General features: G+C 41.1%; 1 protein-coding gene across 3 annotated transcripts; it reads left to right on the top strand.

Annotated features, from left to right (window-relative positions):
* Positions 1–566: 566 nt before the first annotated feature.
* On the top strand, positions 567–11,454 carry ARPC3 (actin related protein 2/3 complex subunit 3). Of its 3 annotated transcripts, none has more exons than XM_038575041.1 (7): positions 567–720; positions 4,147–4,246; positions 6,595–6,671; positions 8,962–9,030; positions 9,882–10,008; positions 10,554–10,648; positions 11,134–11,442. In XM_038575041.1, the coding sequence occupies exons 1-7, from the start codon at positions 715–717 to the stop codon at positions 11,194–11,196; spliced, it is 537 nt and encodes a 178-aa protein (XP_038430969.1). In that variant the 5' UTR covers positions 567–714; the 3' UTR covers positions 11,197–11,442. The 3 variants fall into 3 exon arrangements, with proteins under 3 accessions (XP_038430969.1, XP_038430968.1, XP_038430970.1); XM_038575040.1 differs by having other exon boundaries at positions 643–751; positions 6,553–6,671; positions 11,134–11,454; XM_038575042.1 differs by having other exon boundaries at positions 693–751.
* Positions 11,455–15,775: the final 4,321 nt, after the last annotated feature.

The raw sequence follows: 15,775 nt of genomic DNA, 5'->3' as shown, positions 1-15,775 counted from the left end.
TTGTCTGTGGCCCTGAGTATGAAAGGGTGAGAACACCCTGATCTGCATAATTTTTAGAAATTTTATTGTCGTAGAAGAAAGGAAAGTCAAACTAACATTTGAAGTGCTTTCTAAGATTAGGTTAAAAAAAAAACAAAACAGGGCAGCCCAGTGGCTCAACGGTTTAGTGTCTTGCCTTCAGCTCAGGGCATGATCCTGGAGGCCCAGGATCGAGTCCCACATCGGGCTCCCTGCATGGAGCCTGTTTCTCCCTCTGCCTGTGTGTGTCTCTGCCTCTCTGTCCTCCTCTCATGAATAAAATCTTAAAAAAAAAAAAATCATAAGGAAATCAGGATGACGCAGAGGAGTGGGGTAGGACTGAATTTAAAATAATGTGATCCAGAGAATGCTTTCCTAGAAAGATGAAATTTGAGGAAAAATCAAGGAAGTGGTGGATGCCGAGGATTCTGAAACCCAAGATCTAGCCCCATTTCGCGCACACTTTACCATGCACGGCACTCACAATCCCTACTCAGTGCTCGGGCGCCCTCTGGCGCCCCTTCGTCCCTGCGCAGCCGCAGCAGCTTCCGGCGGGACCGCGAGACCGGAAGTGCCGCGTCCTCCCCTCCCCCTCTCCTTCCGGCTCACTTCCGCCTACCCCGCCCGGGCCGCCGGACAGGAAGCGCCGAGCTCTATCCCCAGCCTCGTCTGGCTAGAAACCCGGTCGCCGCCAAGATGCCGGTAAGGAGGCCAATTCGCAGTGTGGGAGATGGTGAGAACTGGGAGAGCAGCGAGAAATCATGCGTGAGCTGAGAGAAGTGGGCGGAGGAGGGCAGAGAAGAAGCGGGGCCTGAGAAGGGGAGAAGCTAGGAAGAGGGGCCTGTGGCTGTAGGATGGGGTTGCCCGGGGGTGTCGGCGAGGGGGACGGGGCCGGAGCACCTGGGGCCAAAGACCCTGAGCGTGGAGAGGAGGCTGGCTCGGCCCCTCTCGCCCTCTTCGCTGCAGTGCTGCCCCTTCTCTCCTTCTTTCTGTATCCCCCGACTCCAGCAGAATCCCCAAAGATTCACTGGAGCCGAGAAGACAAGGGCTGTGCTTTTTATTTTCCATTTTTCAAGTCTAGGATCCGGCTGCTTTTTCTTCCCCCCACAGGCCCACTTCCTCCTTGGCCCCAGGGGGCGGGTTCCTCCCGCTGCTTGTCACTGCCATACCCCACTTCCCGGACTCCTCTGTCTCCCCAGCAGTGGCGGCCACCCCTAGCTGCTGGGTGTAGGGCCGCCAGAGCAGACGCAGGGTCCGCTCCTGGTTTCCAAATGCTTCTGTTTTCGTGTGCATCAGAGTAGGAGCAAGATGATAGTAGTGTCTGGTTGTCCTTCATTTCTGACAGCCAGTCTGGTGGAGTGAATTCACCACCATCATGGTCTCCATTTTGCAGATGAGGTAAAGGAGGTTCAATAACGTGATAAACTCACTCAAAAAACATTACTGAGTACCTGCTGCATGCCAAGTACTGTTACAGCAGTGAATAAAGCCAACAAATCCCTAGGCTCAAAGAGTGTACATTCTAATGGGGAGACAGCACAAACGTGTATATGTAAATTGAAAAAGATAGTTTTACAGATTTTTTTTTGAGAGAGAGTGCCAGCAGGGAGAGGGGGTTAAGTGGCAGCAGAGGGAGAGGGACTAGTAGTCTGCAACTTAGTGTGGAGCCAGAAGCTCTATCCCACCAACTTAGGATCATGACCTGAGCCTGTCGCTTAACCGACTGAGCCACCTGGCTGTCCCTAAGATAGTTTTAGGTAGTGACAAATGCAATGAAGGAAATAGATGGGTAACAAACAAGACAGCTAGTGAAGGAGAGGGTGGAGGCTGCTTTAGGTAAAGGATTACTGATGACAAAGAGGAGCAAGCTATAGTTAGAGATACTTAATGAGTCTTGTTGGTACCATTCAATTCCTGACGTGTGCCAGACTGGCCCTGAACTATACACTGCATGTAAGTTACTCCATGTTATCCTCACAATAACCCTGTGAAGTCCATGCTTATTGTTCCCGTATTGCAGAGAAGGAAATTGAGGCCCAGAGAAGTATGATAACTTACCCAAGGTTGCAATATTTCAAGCTATGACTTTAATTTTATTTTATTTAATAAAGTTATTTATTTTATTTATTTGAGAAGAGAGAGAGTAAGCCCTGAGCAGGGGTGAGGAGCAGAGGGAGAGAGAGAAGCAGGCTCCCAACTAAGCAGAGACCCCAACATGGGCCTTGGTCCCAGGACCCTGAGATTGTGATCTGAGCTGAAGGCAGATGCTTAACCAACTGAGTCACCCAGGTGCTCCTTAAGGCTAGGACTTTAAAGTCCTGTGCTCATTCCTGGATTTCCCTGCGATAACTTATTTAATATCTGCCTCTTCCATTAGCCTGAAAGTTCTTCAGGGGCAGAGATACTGGTCTTGCATACCATTTTTTCATGATGCTTTGCACATTGAAGGTGCTTGATAATCGTTTGGTAAATGAATGAATATATGAATGGGGCTTTTCTGTTACTAAAAGCCAGACATCGGGGATCCCTGGGTGGCTCAGCAGTTTGGCACCTGCCTTCTGCCTGGTGCCTGGGACGTGATCCTGGAGTCTGGGATCGAGTCCTGCATTGGGCTCCCTGCATGGAGCCTGCTTCTCCCTCTGCCTGTGTGTCTCTGCCTCTCTCTCTCTCCCTCTCTCTCTCTCTCTCTCTCATGAATAAATAAACTCTTTAAAAAATAAAAAATAAATAAATAAATGGGATTTTCCCTGCTCCTTTAACTCACTGAGGGCAGTAGATAACTCTTCTTTTTATGAATTTGGAAACAGGTGAAGAGAAGTGATGTCTTGGTCAAACACATAGCCAGGAAGTGGCAGAACTGAAAAGCCAGTGTTTGGGTTCTGGTTTAACAAGAGCTGGTGGGGTGATGTACCCCTGATTTATATAGTGTCTGCCTATTTCCATAGCATAAATACTCCCACCAGTTACCAATGTGATATCACCGAATATGGGATTGGAAGATGCACAGTAGCACACCATTATATAGCATTTCTGCCACAAAGATACAAAAGTTATATATAACCTTAAGATCATAGACAGTAGTAAAATAATTTTTAAAAATATGAAGTAATGAATTTTCAGCATTTATCACATTTGTTTTCAATATAATGCACTTAAATGCAAATTTACATAATTTAATTTTTAATAATGGCTTTTTTTTTAAGGATTTTCTTTATTCATGAAAGACACAGAGAGAGAGAGAGAGGCAGAGACACAGGCAGAGGGAGAAGCAGGCTCCATGCAGGGAGCCCGATGTGGGACTCAATCCCTGGACCAGGGATCACACTCTGAGCCGAAGGCAGACACTCAACTGCTGAGCCATCCAGGCATCCCATTAACGGCTGTTTTTAATAACCAGCTTGCCTCAATATTTTTCAAAATTCCTCAAAACATAGATGCTTCTGGCTGGCTCAGTGGGAAGAGCATGCAACTCTTTTTTTAAAAAAAATATAAAGATTTATTCATTTATTCATGAGAGAGAGGCAGAGACACAGGCAGAGGGAGAAGCAGGCTCCCCACAGGGAGCCAGATGCAGGACTTGATCCCGGAACTCCGGGATCCCTACCCAAGCCAAAGGCAGATGCCCAACCTCTGAGCCACCCAAGCATCCCAAGAGCATGCAACTTTTGATCTCCGGGTTGTGAGTTCGAGCCCCATGTGGGGTGCAGATTATTTAAATAATTTTTTTAATTGCTCAAAATTGGGAATCCCTGGGTGGCCCAGCGGTTTAGCACCTGCCTTCAGCCCAGGGCGTGATCCTGGAGTCCCAGGATCGAGTCCCACATCAGGCTCCCTGCATGGAGCCTGCTTCTCCCTCTGCCTGTGTCTCTGCCTCTCTCTCTTTCTCTCTCTGTCTTTCATGAATAAATAATTAAAATATTTTAAAAATAATTGCTCAAAATTTAACATTCAGTTTTCTTGAGCCAGTAAAAGCCAGCTCTAGCGTATTGCTGCTACCAACCTTTGATCCTCCTCCTGGTTAGTCTTGGGTGGGTTCTTCTTTTTCCCTTTAGAGAAATGTTTCTTGTGTGCCCTGCTGATGTTTGCTCTCTTTCTGTCTCCATATTCTTACCTGGCTTGCCACTACAGGCTTACCACTCTTCTCTCATGGACCCTGACACCAAACTCATTGGAAACATGGCATTGTTGCCTATCAGAAGTCAATTCAAAGGACCCGCCCCTAGAGAGAGTAAGTCAAAACTTCTTTCTATTGTTCTCAGATTTTAGTAGAAAACATCTAGCAACTCTCTGACATTAACAAATCAGGCAAATTCTTAGCTCAGTCCTCTGTCTCAGACTGCTCTTGGATATTCTATTTGTTTGGTGGATATTGCATTCTAGACCTTTCAAGATCAGGAGTATACATTGCATCTAGTAAGAAAGTGTATTAATGCTGCTGAGTTCTTCTGAATATTTTGTTGAGAGGGATGAGGAAATATTACTTATTTTTGACATTATTCTGTCATCACTGTCAGTACTTACAAAGTGATCTAATGCTACTACTTCTGTAGGATACCATGTCCCCATCCTTTTTCTGTTGTAAGGCTGAGGAAAACAAAGAAGACATTTTAACTCCTTCCCCTGTCTGTATCTACTTCCTTTATTCATTCTTCAGGATCTTCATTTTCAGCAGTACCTGGATCTTAAGTTGTAAGTGTCTTATGTAAAATTACACATTGTTTCTCTTGCTTTTCTGAATTTTATATCTTTTCTTTTTTTAGTACTTCCCCTTTTTTTTGAAACATTTCCTTACTGTTCAGAAAGCCTCCTTCTTTTTAGACTCTTTGGATACATTCTGAGATGTTCTACCAACAGTGTAATTTATATTATAGCAGACATGGCTTCCTTGCATCCAGAAAGCATCTGCACTGAGTTCCATTCAAGGTTTTTAAGGTTTTCATTGCAATTTGCACTGACCCCATCTTCATTCCTCTGCCAGACTATTTGACGTGACCTCTCCTTAAGTTTATTTTCAACACCAGTTGAAAGCTCAGTAAACTAAATAAACTTGGTGAGTTACCACAGTTTTTACTTGATTCTGAGATGAAGAAAAAGGAACAGATGGGAAAAAAAAAAAAGATTTAAAAGAAGAAAAATAATGTAAAAGAATTACAGTGCAAAGAAAGAATAAAAAAATCCATGTTGGCCCAGATTCCTTGAGAAGAACTCTTTTCAGATCTTTACAAAATACCATGTAGCATATCAGAAGATGCAGTTGACTAGAGATGGAGTGTATCTAATTACCACCTTCGCAACAACTCGTGGGCCCTTGAGGGAGAGCAGGACCCCAAGAAACCAGATGGACATGGTTTCTGTAGACAGAGAATGACCTGTTATTCTTTCCCAGTGGACAGGATTGGAACTGAACTGGAATTATGAAAGAGTACAGGCCTATGCTGTGAGCAAAATAACTGTTAGCATTAATCAAATTCATTTCTTTACATTCATCAGACACCTTTTGAGCACCTTTCTGTGCCAAACACCCTTCTAGGTTCTGAATCTTGTAGCCCACCCCCGCCCCGTTCCTCACCCCCCACCCCCACATTGTTACATTTAGAAGAACTAGCTGGTTTTATAAACAATATGGAATCTTCTGAGGAAGTTTCCTTTTTGCACATAAGAAAATTGCAAGAACAGGAGTCTAGAGTTAGAATTCTGTTGCGTTCTTTAGCAGGGGAATGAGTAGGGTTAAAGACAGCTGAATCACAGAGTACTAAACCTCCAGGATTACTTTGCATTTCTTCTGTGTGAGAGGGAGAGCAGTCATTGGACAATATAAATAACTCTGGAAAAAAAAAAAAAAAAAAGACCACCAAAAAACTGTCTCTGCATTGCTGCAACCGGCTGCTGGATATCAAGACCCTGGGATTTTGACCTTTTTAAAATAAGAAAAGGAAAACAAAAACCTGCCAAAGAAATTGTATAATGAGATCTGTCTTTGTCACAACAGCATTTCTGGCTTTTCTCAGTCTCTCGCCACCTAGAACAGCATGTACAAGTATATTTTAAGCACGGTTTTCATAAAAAGAAAGATGTATGTGTAAGCCCAGTGTGTTCCTAAATGATAGTTGAGGGTTTTTTTCCGCCTGAAACCATAGAATATAAATTCAAATAGAATTAGATTGAATACTTTTTATTTAAACAGCATCTTATCAAGGTTTAGTCTATGCCTAAGTTCATTTTTATAAATGAACATTGAGACATCTCTCAATGTCTGGAATGATGTTCACCAAATGATAATAGTAGTTATTTCTAGGTAGTGAGATTTAGAGTGACAATAAAATGTTTTTTGGTACTGGTTAATTTGTTCCTAATGAGAATATTTTTTTATAAAAACAATAAAGCTATCAGAATAAACCATATCCTTATTTTTCTAGATATTGTTTCTAAAGACATTATATTTCAGTGGCCTCATTTTATGGAACTCAACTCCTTTGACCATGGAGCTGGGAAGTTTACTCTCTAGCTTTTTTAAGTGTTATTGTTATATTTTAGCTCATGTTCTCTGCCTCCACCCCCCTCTTCGGTCCTGTTTAGCAAAAGATACAGATATTGTGGATGAAGCCATTTATTACTTCAAGGCCAATGTCTTCTTCAAAAACTATGAGATTAAGGTAAAGTACAGAGCTTTTAATATTTAATTTAGTTTTCTGGTGTGGATAATAAGCTACCTGGTAGTCAGGGTTGTTCTGAAGAATAAATAAAATTGAATGAGATTGTATGACTTTAAAAAATGAGAATAGTGGGGCACCTGAGTGGCTCAGTTGGTAAAGTATCTGCCATCGACTCAGGTCATGATCCTGGGTTCCTGGGATCAAGTCCCACATCTGGTTCTGGGCTGAGCAGAGAGTCTTTTTCCCTCTCGTTCTGCCCCTTTCCCTCCCCTCCCTACTTATACTCTGTGCTCTCTCTCTCTCAAATAAAAAATAAATAAAATTTAAAAAAATTTAAAACCAGAATAGTGCCTAATATTAGACTCAGTATTAGTTTCTCGTTTTTCCTCCAAAGTCTATACCATGGGTCAACAAACTACAGCCTGAGAGCCAAATCTGGCCCACTGCCTCTTTTTGTTGTTATTGTTGTTAAGAGAGTATGATCAGGGGGAGCTGCATGTAGAGCATTTATGAATAAAGTTTTATTGGAACACAGCCACATTCATTTTTTATCATAGTGTCTATGACTGGTTTCATGCCACAGCAGCTGGATTGAATAGTTGTGACAAAGACTGGCCCACAAAACCTAAAATATTTAATATTTGATCTCTTATAGAGGAAGTTTGCCAACCCAAGATCTAGACATTTTTATTTGTTCAACATTAATAAAGCACCTACCATGTGCCAGTTCAAAATGAAAAAACCCTACATGCTATGTTATTTCTATATATACTTCTGTGTTCTGGCCATGAGATGAAGAAATAAAGAAACTTCAATGATCCTGATCGTTCCTCAACTATCCTTTCTTCCTTTCTGCTCTTAGTTCGTGTGAGGAATGAGGTCAAAAAGAGGGTAGAAGGAAGGTGGCAAAAAAGGAGAGGAGAGAAAGAACTTTATTGAGTTTATTGAGTTCCTCATGTGAGCAAGTTACAGGAATGTCAACTTTTCTTGATACTATTCTAGAATATGGAATTTCCTTTCCTGGCCAGACTTTGACCTTTTGGAATCAAACAGGATGTGAAATCTTTGTTTGCAGGCTCGTGGTCTACAGACTGTAGTCTAAACATCCTACAATACTCACAGTGTTTGCTGTATTTGATGCATGGTCTAAGTATGATGTTTGTCAAGGCATAAATAAATGTAATTCTGCCCCATTTCATTCTATCCTGAGTATCATATGCTCTATTTTTAAATAGGGGCAGGTGTAGGTTGATTTTTTTTTTTAACTGTAAACCTGTGTAAAATTTCACCTGAGCAAAAGTCTCACTTTTGCTTAACATCCAATCTTCACATTTTCCTTTTGTTTTTTTGTGTTCTTTTTTAAAGATTTTATTTATTTATTCATGATAGTCACAGAGAGAGAGAGAGAGAGAGGCAGAGACACAGGCAGAGGGAGAAGCGGGCTCCATGCAGGGAGCCCGATGTGGGATTCGATTCCTGGTCTCCAGGATCGCGCCCTGGGCCAAAGGCAGGCGCCAAACCGCTGCGCCACCCAGGGATCCCCACATTTTCCTTTTGATTAGATCAAGAGGTGGGCTCTTGGAGCTCTTCAAGAACAAGACACCCGTGAAATATCTGCTTCTTCCTTTCAAGTCAGGAATGCTTTTGTTGGGCAACCAGAGTGGCTCAGCAGTTTAGCACCGCCTTCAGCCCAGGGTATGATCCTGGAGACCCAGGATCAAGTCCTATATCAGGCTCCCTGTATGGAGCCTGCTTCTCCTTCTGCCTGTGTCTCTGCCTCTCTCTCTCTCTCTCTCTCTCTCTCTCTCTCTCTCTCTGCATCTCATGAATAAATAAATAAAATCTTAAAAAAAAGGAGGGGGATGTTTTTGTTCTCGGCAGAGATCCTGAAGTGAAAGGGTTTTAAAAATTAGCCAACCATATGGTGCACCTCAGGTTTTCCAGGCAGCTCTGTTAAACTCTCCTTCCTACATGGAGGGAGGGGCTGCTGGCACAGCTCCCTAGACCCAAAGGCAGGGCAGCCAAGGTGAATGGGAGCAGTCCCACAGCTCAGGATGGCAGGAGGTGATATTCCCTGCCCCAGAGCAGACAGAAAGGTGGGTTGGGAAGACTGAGTTTGGAAAACGGGAACTATTGATACTATAGGAACTATACTTGCATGGTTTTCAGTTGATGCTCAAAATACAAAGCTTGAATTCATTTATTGCATGTGATAGTTATGTTTTGATCGGGACTATTTTTAACTTTTGTTTCTCCTTCCTCTCCCCACCCTACCCCCCCACCCCTGCAGAATGAAGCCGATAGAACCTTGATATATATAACACTCTACATTTCTGAGTGTCTAAAGAAACTCCAAAAGGTAATTAAATTTGGAAAAAAAAAAAAAGGTAATTAAATTTGGATGACGGTCTATCAGAAAAACACAGTACTGATACATATTCACCCTCCTAGCTATCTGGACTCATTGAGATTTTAAGGACAAGTAGACGAGCCTTCCTCCCACTTAGAGCATGGACCTAAGAGGAAAATCTGAATGTGAATTCTAAACTTGTAGTTTAGTTGAGGAATGAGAAGATAAGGGGCTGATGTTTTAAGGCTTTCCATATATTTTCCCAAGAGAGAAATCTTTCTTAACCTCAGATTAAGAATCTCTGAGCCAAGGATATAATTCAAGCGTTCATGAACTTGAGTGGGAAAGAGATTATGTCTTTCTTTTCACTGATTTATGACTGAGATTTAGCATTTAATTATTAAAGTAGGCAACAACCCACAATAGTATTAGCCATACCTGTCCTGTGACTTTTTCTCCAGTAATTGTCACAGCATTTTCTTGTTACATTTAGAGTTGAAGATATCTTGAAATTTTATTTTCACTCAGTACTACTTCAAATTTTAGTTATTGGGCCCATTGCCTGGATCTTGTCATTTAGTGCATTAATAAAGAAGTACATGTATGAATGTGTCATAAATTTGGCTTTTTAATACTGTAATTATTGTGTTTGACTATAATTGATTTCTATTGTAGTTTTGTGTACTTTATTTTATTCATTTAACATTCTGAGAAAAGTCCTCAAACGTCTCTGGATCGCAGAAGGGCACCCAAAAACATAAGTAATCCCAGACATAGCTACTTAGACTAAAAAAATTACAGATTGGATGTTATTATCCTTTTCGCTGTAAAATACATGTGTATGTATAATTTTTTTTTAGTGTAATTCCAAAAGCCAAGGTGAAAAAGAAATGTATACACTGGGAATCACTAATTTCCCCATTCCTGGAGAGCCTGGTTTTCCACTTAATGCAATTTATGCCAAACCTGCAAACAAACAGGAAGATGGTAAGAACGGTTTCTACCTCCCTCTCTATGACATAAGATTTCCTCCATTTGACTTTTTATCCCCTCCTCTCCTTGTCTTGGTTGGTATACAGGTGGAGAGTGGAACCATTAGCATGGATATTATCTTACCAGTCACTCTCACAGAAGATTCTTGGGAACAAGTATAACATGCAGAGAATCTTTTGAACCAAGATAGTTATAGAACCATTTGGACTGCCATTTTATTTCTTAATCTTGTTTGAATATGTAGAAATGTGGGCAGCCTGGGTGGCTCAGCGGTTTAGCGCCGCCTTCAGCCCAGCGCCTGATCCTGGAGACCTGGGATCGAGTTCCACGTTGGGCTCCCTGCGAGGAGCTTGTTTCTCCCTCTGCCTGCGTCTCTGCGCCTCTCTCTCTCTCTCTCTCTCTCTCTCTCTCATGAGTAAATAAATAAAATCTTTAAAAAAAAGAATATGTAGAAATGTATTGCCAACGTCATTGTGCAGACTAGCACATTAGTGGGGCATTCTCAGGACTTTTTTTATTGTTCTGCCTGCTTATTTTAGAGGTGATGAGGGCCTACTTACAGCAGCTGAGACAAGAGACTGGACTGAGACTTTGTGAGAAAGTTTTTGACCCTCAGAATGATAAGCCAAGCAAGGTAAGATCCTCCTCTTTACCTATTTAGTTGATAAATAACCTTTTGTCATGTAGCTACTGTTAAACAAACTTAGGTTTCCCATGGCAAGAAGACTTTTAGTTTCTGCATTGCAGTGTTGCTTAACTTTGAGTATTTGCCTAGTACATGGTAGGGATTCAGTGAGTTATACTGCATAATGAATTGCATATAGTAAATATTTTGGTTGTATGTTCTTATGTCAGGGCACTGTTGTAAACCCATAGGGCAGATTTTTGTGTGAGATACCTTGAATGTATCACATTTTTTTGTTTTTGGGGGGTTTTTTTGGTCATCTTAATTTTGACTGACTTGTGAGTCAGAAAAACATTTTTTACATGTGTTTTCAAGAAGGCAGATGACAGGCCAAGATTAATTTTGTTATTATGTAAATTCATATTCTGACCTTACCTTGAACTTGCATTGTGACTTGACCACCACTGTTCATTCTGTTTATTCCCTCTTGTTAGTGGTGGACTTGCTTTGTGAAGAGACAGTTCATGAACAAGAGTCTTTCAGGACCTGGACAGTGAAAGGAGCCTAGGCAGACACTTTCCACAGCCGTGGGCAGCGTTTTACAGCAAGATGTACACAGTTCTTTGCCTTTATTTGATAAAGTTTTATACAGAAGAAAAAAGAGACCGTGTCTTCACTTGAAAAGCTCTTTATCAAGAATTTGGGTGGGGGAAGGAAGAATGGGTTGTTGAAGGGTGATTTGAAATTTTCTGCAGTATTAAGCTGGTGCTTAATAAGTAATAATAAAGAAATTTCTAACATTCCATGTCAAAAAACCTTATTACTTATTTTTGACATTCACTTAAAAATATTTTGAGGGAATCCCTGGGTGGCTCAGTGGTTTAGCGCCTGCTTTCGGCCCAGGGCATGATCCTGAAGTCCCAGGATTGAGTCCCGCATCGGGCTCCCTGCATGAAGCCTGCTTATCCCTCTGCCTGTGTCTCTCTGCCCCTCTCTCTCTCCCTCTCATGAATAAATAAATAAAATCTTTTAAAAAAATAAAAAATAAAGTGTACATTTCAGGGTCATCTGGGTGGCTCAGTTGGTTAAGTATCCTGACTCTTGATCTCAACTCAGGTTTTGATCTCAGGGTTATGGGTTCAAGCCATTGGACTCCATGCTGGGTGTGGAGCCTACTTAAGTAAATAATAAAGTGTACAATTCTTTTTTTTTTTAAGATTTTTTTAAATTAATTTATTCATGAGAGACGAGAAAGGCAGAGACACAGGCTGAGGGAGAAGCAGGCTCCCTGCAAGGACCCCGATGTAGGACCCGATGCCGGATTCCAGGATCACACCCTGAGCCAAAGGCAGACACCCAACCGCTGAGCCACCCAGGCATCCCTAAAGTGTACAATTCAATAGCAGTTCCCCCCATTTTTTCCTCTTTGCCACCGCCCTGCCCCCTCCCACCTTCCCTCTCAGCCCCCAGCAACCACTGATCTACTTTCTGCCTCTCTATGGATTTACCTATTCTGGACATTTCACATAATGGGATCATATAAACATATGACTTTTGTTTTTTAAGATTTTATTTATTCATGACAGACACAGAAAGAGAGAGGTAGAGACACAGGCATGGGGAGAAGCAGGCTCCATGCAAGGAGCCCAATGTGGGACTCCATCTCTAGAACAGAGATCATGCCCTGAGGCCAAGGCAGACACTCAACCACTGAGCCACCCAGACGTCCCAACATGTGGCCTTTTGCGTCTGGTTTCTTTCACTGAGGATCATGTTTTCAAGGTTCATCCATGTTACTGCATTAATAGTTCTCCATTTCTTTCCTTTTTCTGTTATTGTGGTAAAACACACATAACACCACCATTTTAACCACTTTTAAGTAGGTATGTAGTTCACTGGTATTAATTACATTCAAAATGCTGTGCAACCATCACCACTATGCATTTCCAAAACTTTCTCAGTACCCCAAACAAAAACACTAACCATTAAACCACTGGTGACTGTAACCCTCAGCTCCTGGTAATCTCTAATCTACTTTCAATCTCTGAATTTGCCTATTACAGCACCTCATATAAGTGGAATCAAACATTTGTCCTTTCATATCTGATTTCTTTTACTTAAGCATAATGTCTTCAAGATTCGTCTATGTTTTAGTCTATATCAACCTCATTCCTTTTTTTTTTTTTTAAGATTTTATTTATTAATGAGAGACACAGAGAGAGAGAGAAAGGCACACTCCATGCAGGGAGGCTGCCCTGGAACTCGACCCCGGGTCTTCAGGATCAGGCCCTGGGCTGAAGGTGGTGCTAAACCGCTGAGCCACCCGAGCTGCCCCCACCTCATTCCTTTTTATGGCTGTATAATATTCTATTGTATATCCAGTGTGTGTGTGTGTGTGTGTGTGTGTGTGTGTATCCCATTTTGTTTATTCATCTGATGTTTAAGGACATCTGAGTGGTTTCCACTTTTGGGCTGTTATGAACAATATTGCCAAGGACATTCCTGTACAAATTTTAATGTGGACATACATTTTCGTTTCTCTTGGTTATATACCTACCAGTGGAATCGCTGAATCATATGATTAACCCTGTGTTTAACTTTCTGAAGAACTGGCAAACTTTTTCCACAGTAGCTGCACCATTTTACATTTCTAACACCAAGTGATAAGGGTTCTAATTTCTACATGTCCTCACCAACAGTTGCTACTTATAGCTATCCAGGTGACACAAAGTAGCATCTCATGTTTCAATTTGCACTTCCCTAATAACTAATGATGTTGAGCATCTTTTCATTGGCCATTTGTATTTCTTCAGGGAAATGTTTATTCAAATTCTTTGCCCATCGGGACGCCTGGGTGGCTCAGTGGATAAGTGCCAGCCTTCGGCTCAGGGCGTGATCCTGGAGTTCCGGGATCGAGTCCCACATCAGGCTTCCTGCATGGAGCCTGCTTCTCCCTCTGCCTGTGTCTCTCTGCCTCTCCTTCTGTGTCTCTCATGAATAAATAAATAAAATCTTTAAAAAAAATAAAAAATAAATAAAGATGTCATTGGAGACCCAGGCTCCAATTTTCTTGCTCAATACTTCTTAACATGCCACATGTAGAGCATCTTTAGATGCCTCTGAACCTAGATGCACCTCTGCACTCTAGATGCCTTCCTGGACTTGGCATAAAGAAATGGGGAGGGCATGAGGACCAAAGGGCATACTAGCTGAGTGCCACTTTAAATATCCTTCCCAGAAATTCTGTCTAGTGACTTGTACTATGTCTCCTTTGCATCTAGTTACAAGGGAGTCTGGAAAGAGGAAAATTTTAGGGGCACCTGGGTGGCTCAGTGGTTGAGCATCTGCTTTTGGCTCAGGTCGTGATTGATGGGGTCCTGGGATCGAGTCCTGCATCAGACTCCTGAGCCTGCTTCTCTCTCTCTGCCTATATCTCTACCTCTCTCTGTGTCTCTCATGAATAAATAAATAAAAATCTAAAAAAAAAAAAAAGGAAAATTTTATCTGAGCATGTTGCTACCCTGATTATTTGTGTTATGCTATACTGAAGACAAAGGGAAGGTTATATAGAAGCAGAAATAATTTTCAAATTATTAAAATTGAAGCTTGGTGTTACTTGATTGACTAGAGTTGGCCCTTAAATATGTGTTTGTTTGTTTGTTTTTAATTTTTATTTATTTATGATAGTCACACAGAGAGAGAGAGAGAAAGGCAGAGACATAGGCAGAGGGAGAAGCAGGCTCCATGCACCGGGAGCCCAACATGGGATTCGATCCCGGGTCTCCAGGATCGCGCCCCGGGCCAAAGGCAGGCGCCAAACCGCTGCGCCACCCAGGGATCCCTAAACATGTGTTTGAATTGCTTGGGTCCACTTATATGCAGATTTTTACAAGTACAATACTGTAAATGTTATTTTCTTTATAGATTTTCTTTAAAATATCTTATTTTCCCTAGCTTATTTTATTATAAGAATATAGTATAGGGATGCCTGGGTGGCTCAGTGGTTGAGAGTCTCTGCCTTTGGCTTGGGTCATGGTCCCGAAGTCCTGGGATTGAGCCCTGCATAAGGCTTCCCACAGTGAGCCTGCTTCTCCCTCTGCCTATCTCTCTGTCTCTCTCATGAATAAGTAAATAAATCTTAAAATATATATACATATATTTTATATATATTTTAAAATATATATTATATACTATATATAAATATAATAAATATATATTAATAAATTATAATAATATAATAATAAATATATTATACTATATATAGTATAAATACATAGACAAAATACATCTTATTTGACTATTTGTGGTATTGGTAAGGCTTCCAGTCAACAGGCTATTGGTAGTTAAGTTTCTTGGAAATCAAGTTACACACAGATTTCCAACTTAGGTGGGAGGGGTCAATGCCCTAACCGCCACATTGTTCAAGGGTCAACTATTTCCATTTTGGTTTTATGGGTTATTCTATAATTATAATATATGAGTTAAATGTGCTTGAGCCATCTTGTTCATTAAAGATCTGAGTTATGGACTAAGTACCAATTTCACATACCCAGGAGAATGGGTATGTAAAAACCTACTCCATAAATACATGAAAGCACAGTCTTAAAGCCAAAAGACTGTTTTTATTGGGTTGTGTTTTTATTTAATAATTAAAATTGTTACCTAAATCAGAATCTGGGCATTTTGGTTGGAACTTCTATTACAAACTCAGACACATGTCAGAACAAAAGAAAGAAAGCCACAGTGATTCATATCAATATTATTCATATCATGGTTTGTTTATAACAGATAGGGAGTGTTGTTTTTTGCGGTTCTTAAAATTTTGGAACTTTTGTGATAGCAACCAATATCACTGTGATGCCTGTCCCATTATCAGCAGGAGGATCACACACAATAAGAGCTAAAACCTGGCTTCTAAAACCTTTCTATAGGTGTTATTTTATAGCAGGAGTTGGTTGTGTGTTGTTTTGTTTGTTTGTTTGTTTGTTTGTTTGTTTTTTTAATGCACCTAAGAGAGCAGTCTACAACGAATCCAGAACAAATTACACATGAAGTATAGCCTAGTGGATTTTAAAATACAGCTTTCATCAAAATGTAATGCCAGCATTAAAAGAAGATTGTTACCAGGTATGGATG

This window comes from Canis lupus, chromosome 26, assembly GCF_011100685.1.
Source record: "Canis lupus familiaris isolate Mischka breed German Shepherd chromosome 26, alternate assembly UU_Cfam_GSD_1.0, whole genome shotgun sequence".
In the NCBI taxonomy this organism is placed as follows: domain Eukaryota; kingdom Metazoa; phylum Chordata; class Mammalia; order Carnivora; family Canidae; genus Canis; species Canis lupus.
Note: the sequence above shows the minus strand (reverse complement) of the source record. Positions and strands in the feature narration are given on the sequence as shown.

Bases quoted from the DNA above. Each gene is read 5' to 3' on its own strand.
- ARPC3 (XM_038575040.1), top strand. The intron at 6,672-8,961 runs GTAAAGTACAGA...CCACCCCTGCAG, and splicing joins TCAAAAACTATGAGATTAAG to AATGAAGCCGATAGAACCTT. The intron at 9,031-9,881 runs GTAATTAAATTT...ATTTTTTTTTAG, and splicing joins GTCTAAAGAAACTCCAAAAG to TGTAATTCCAAAAGCCAAGG.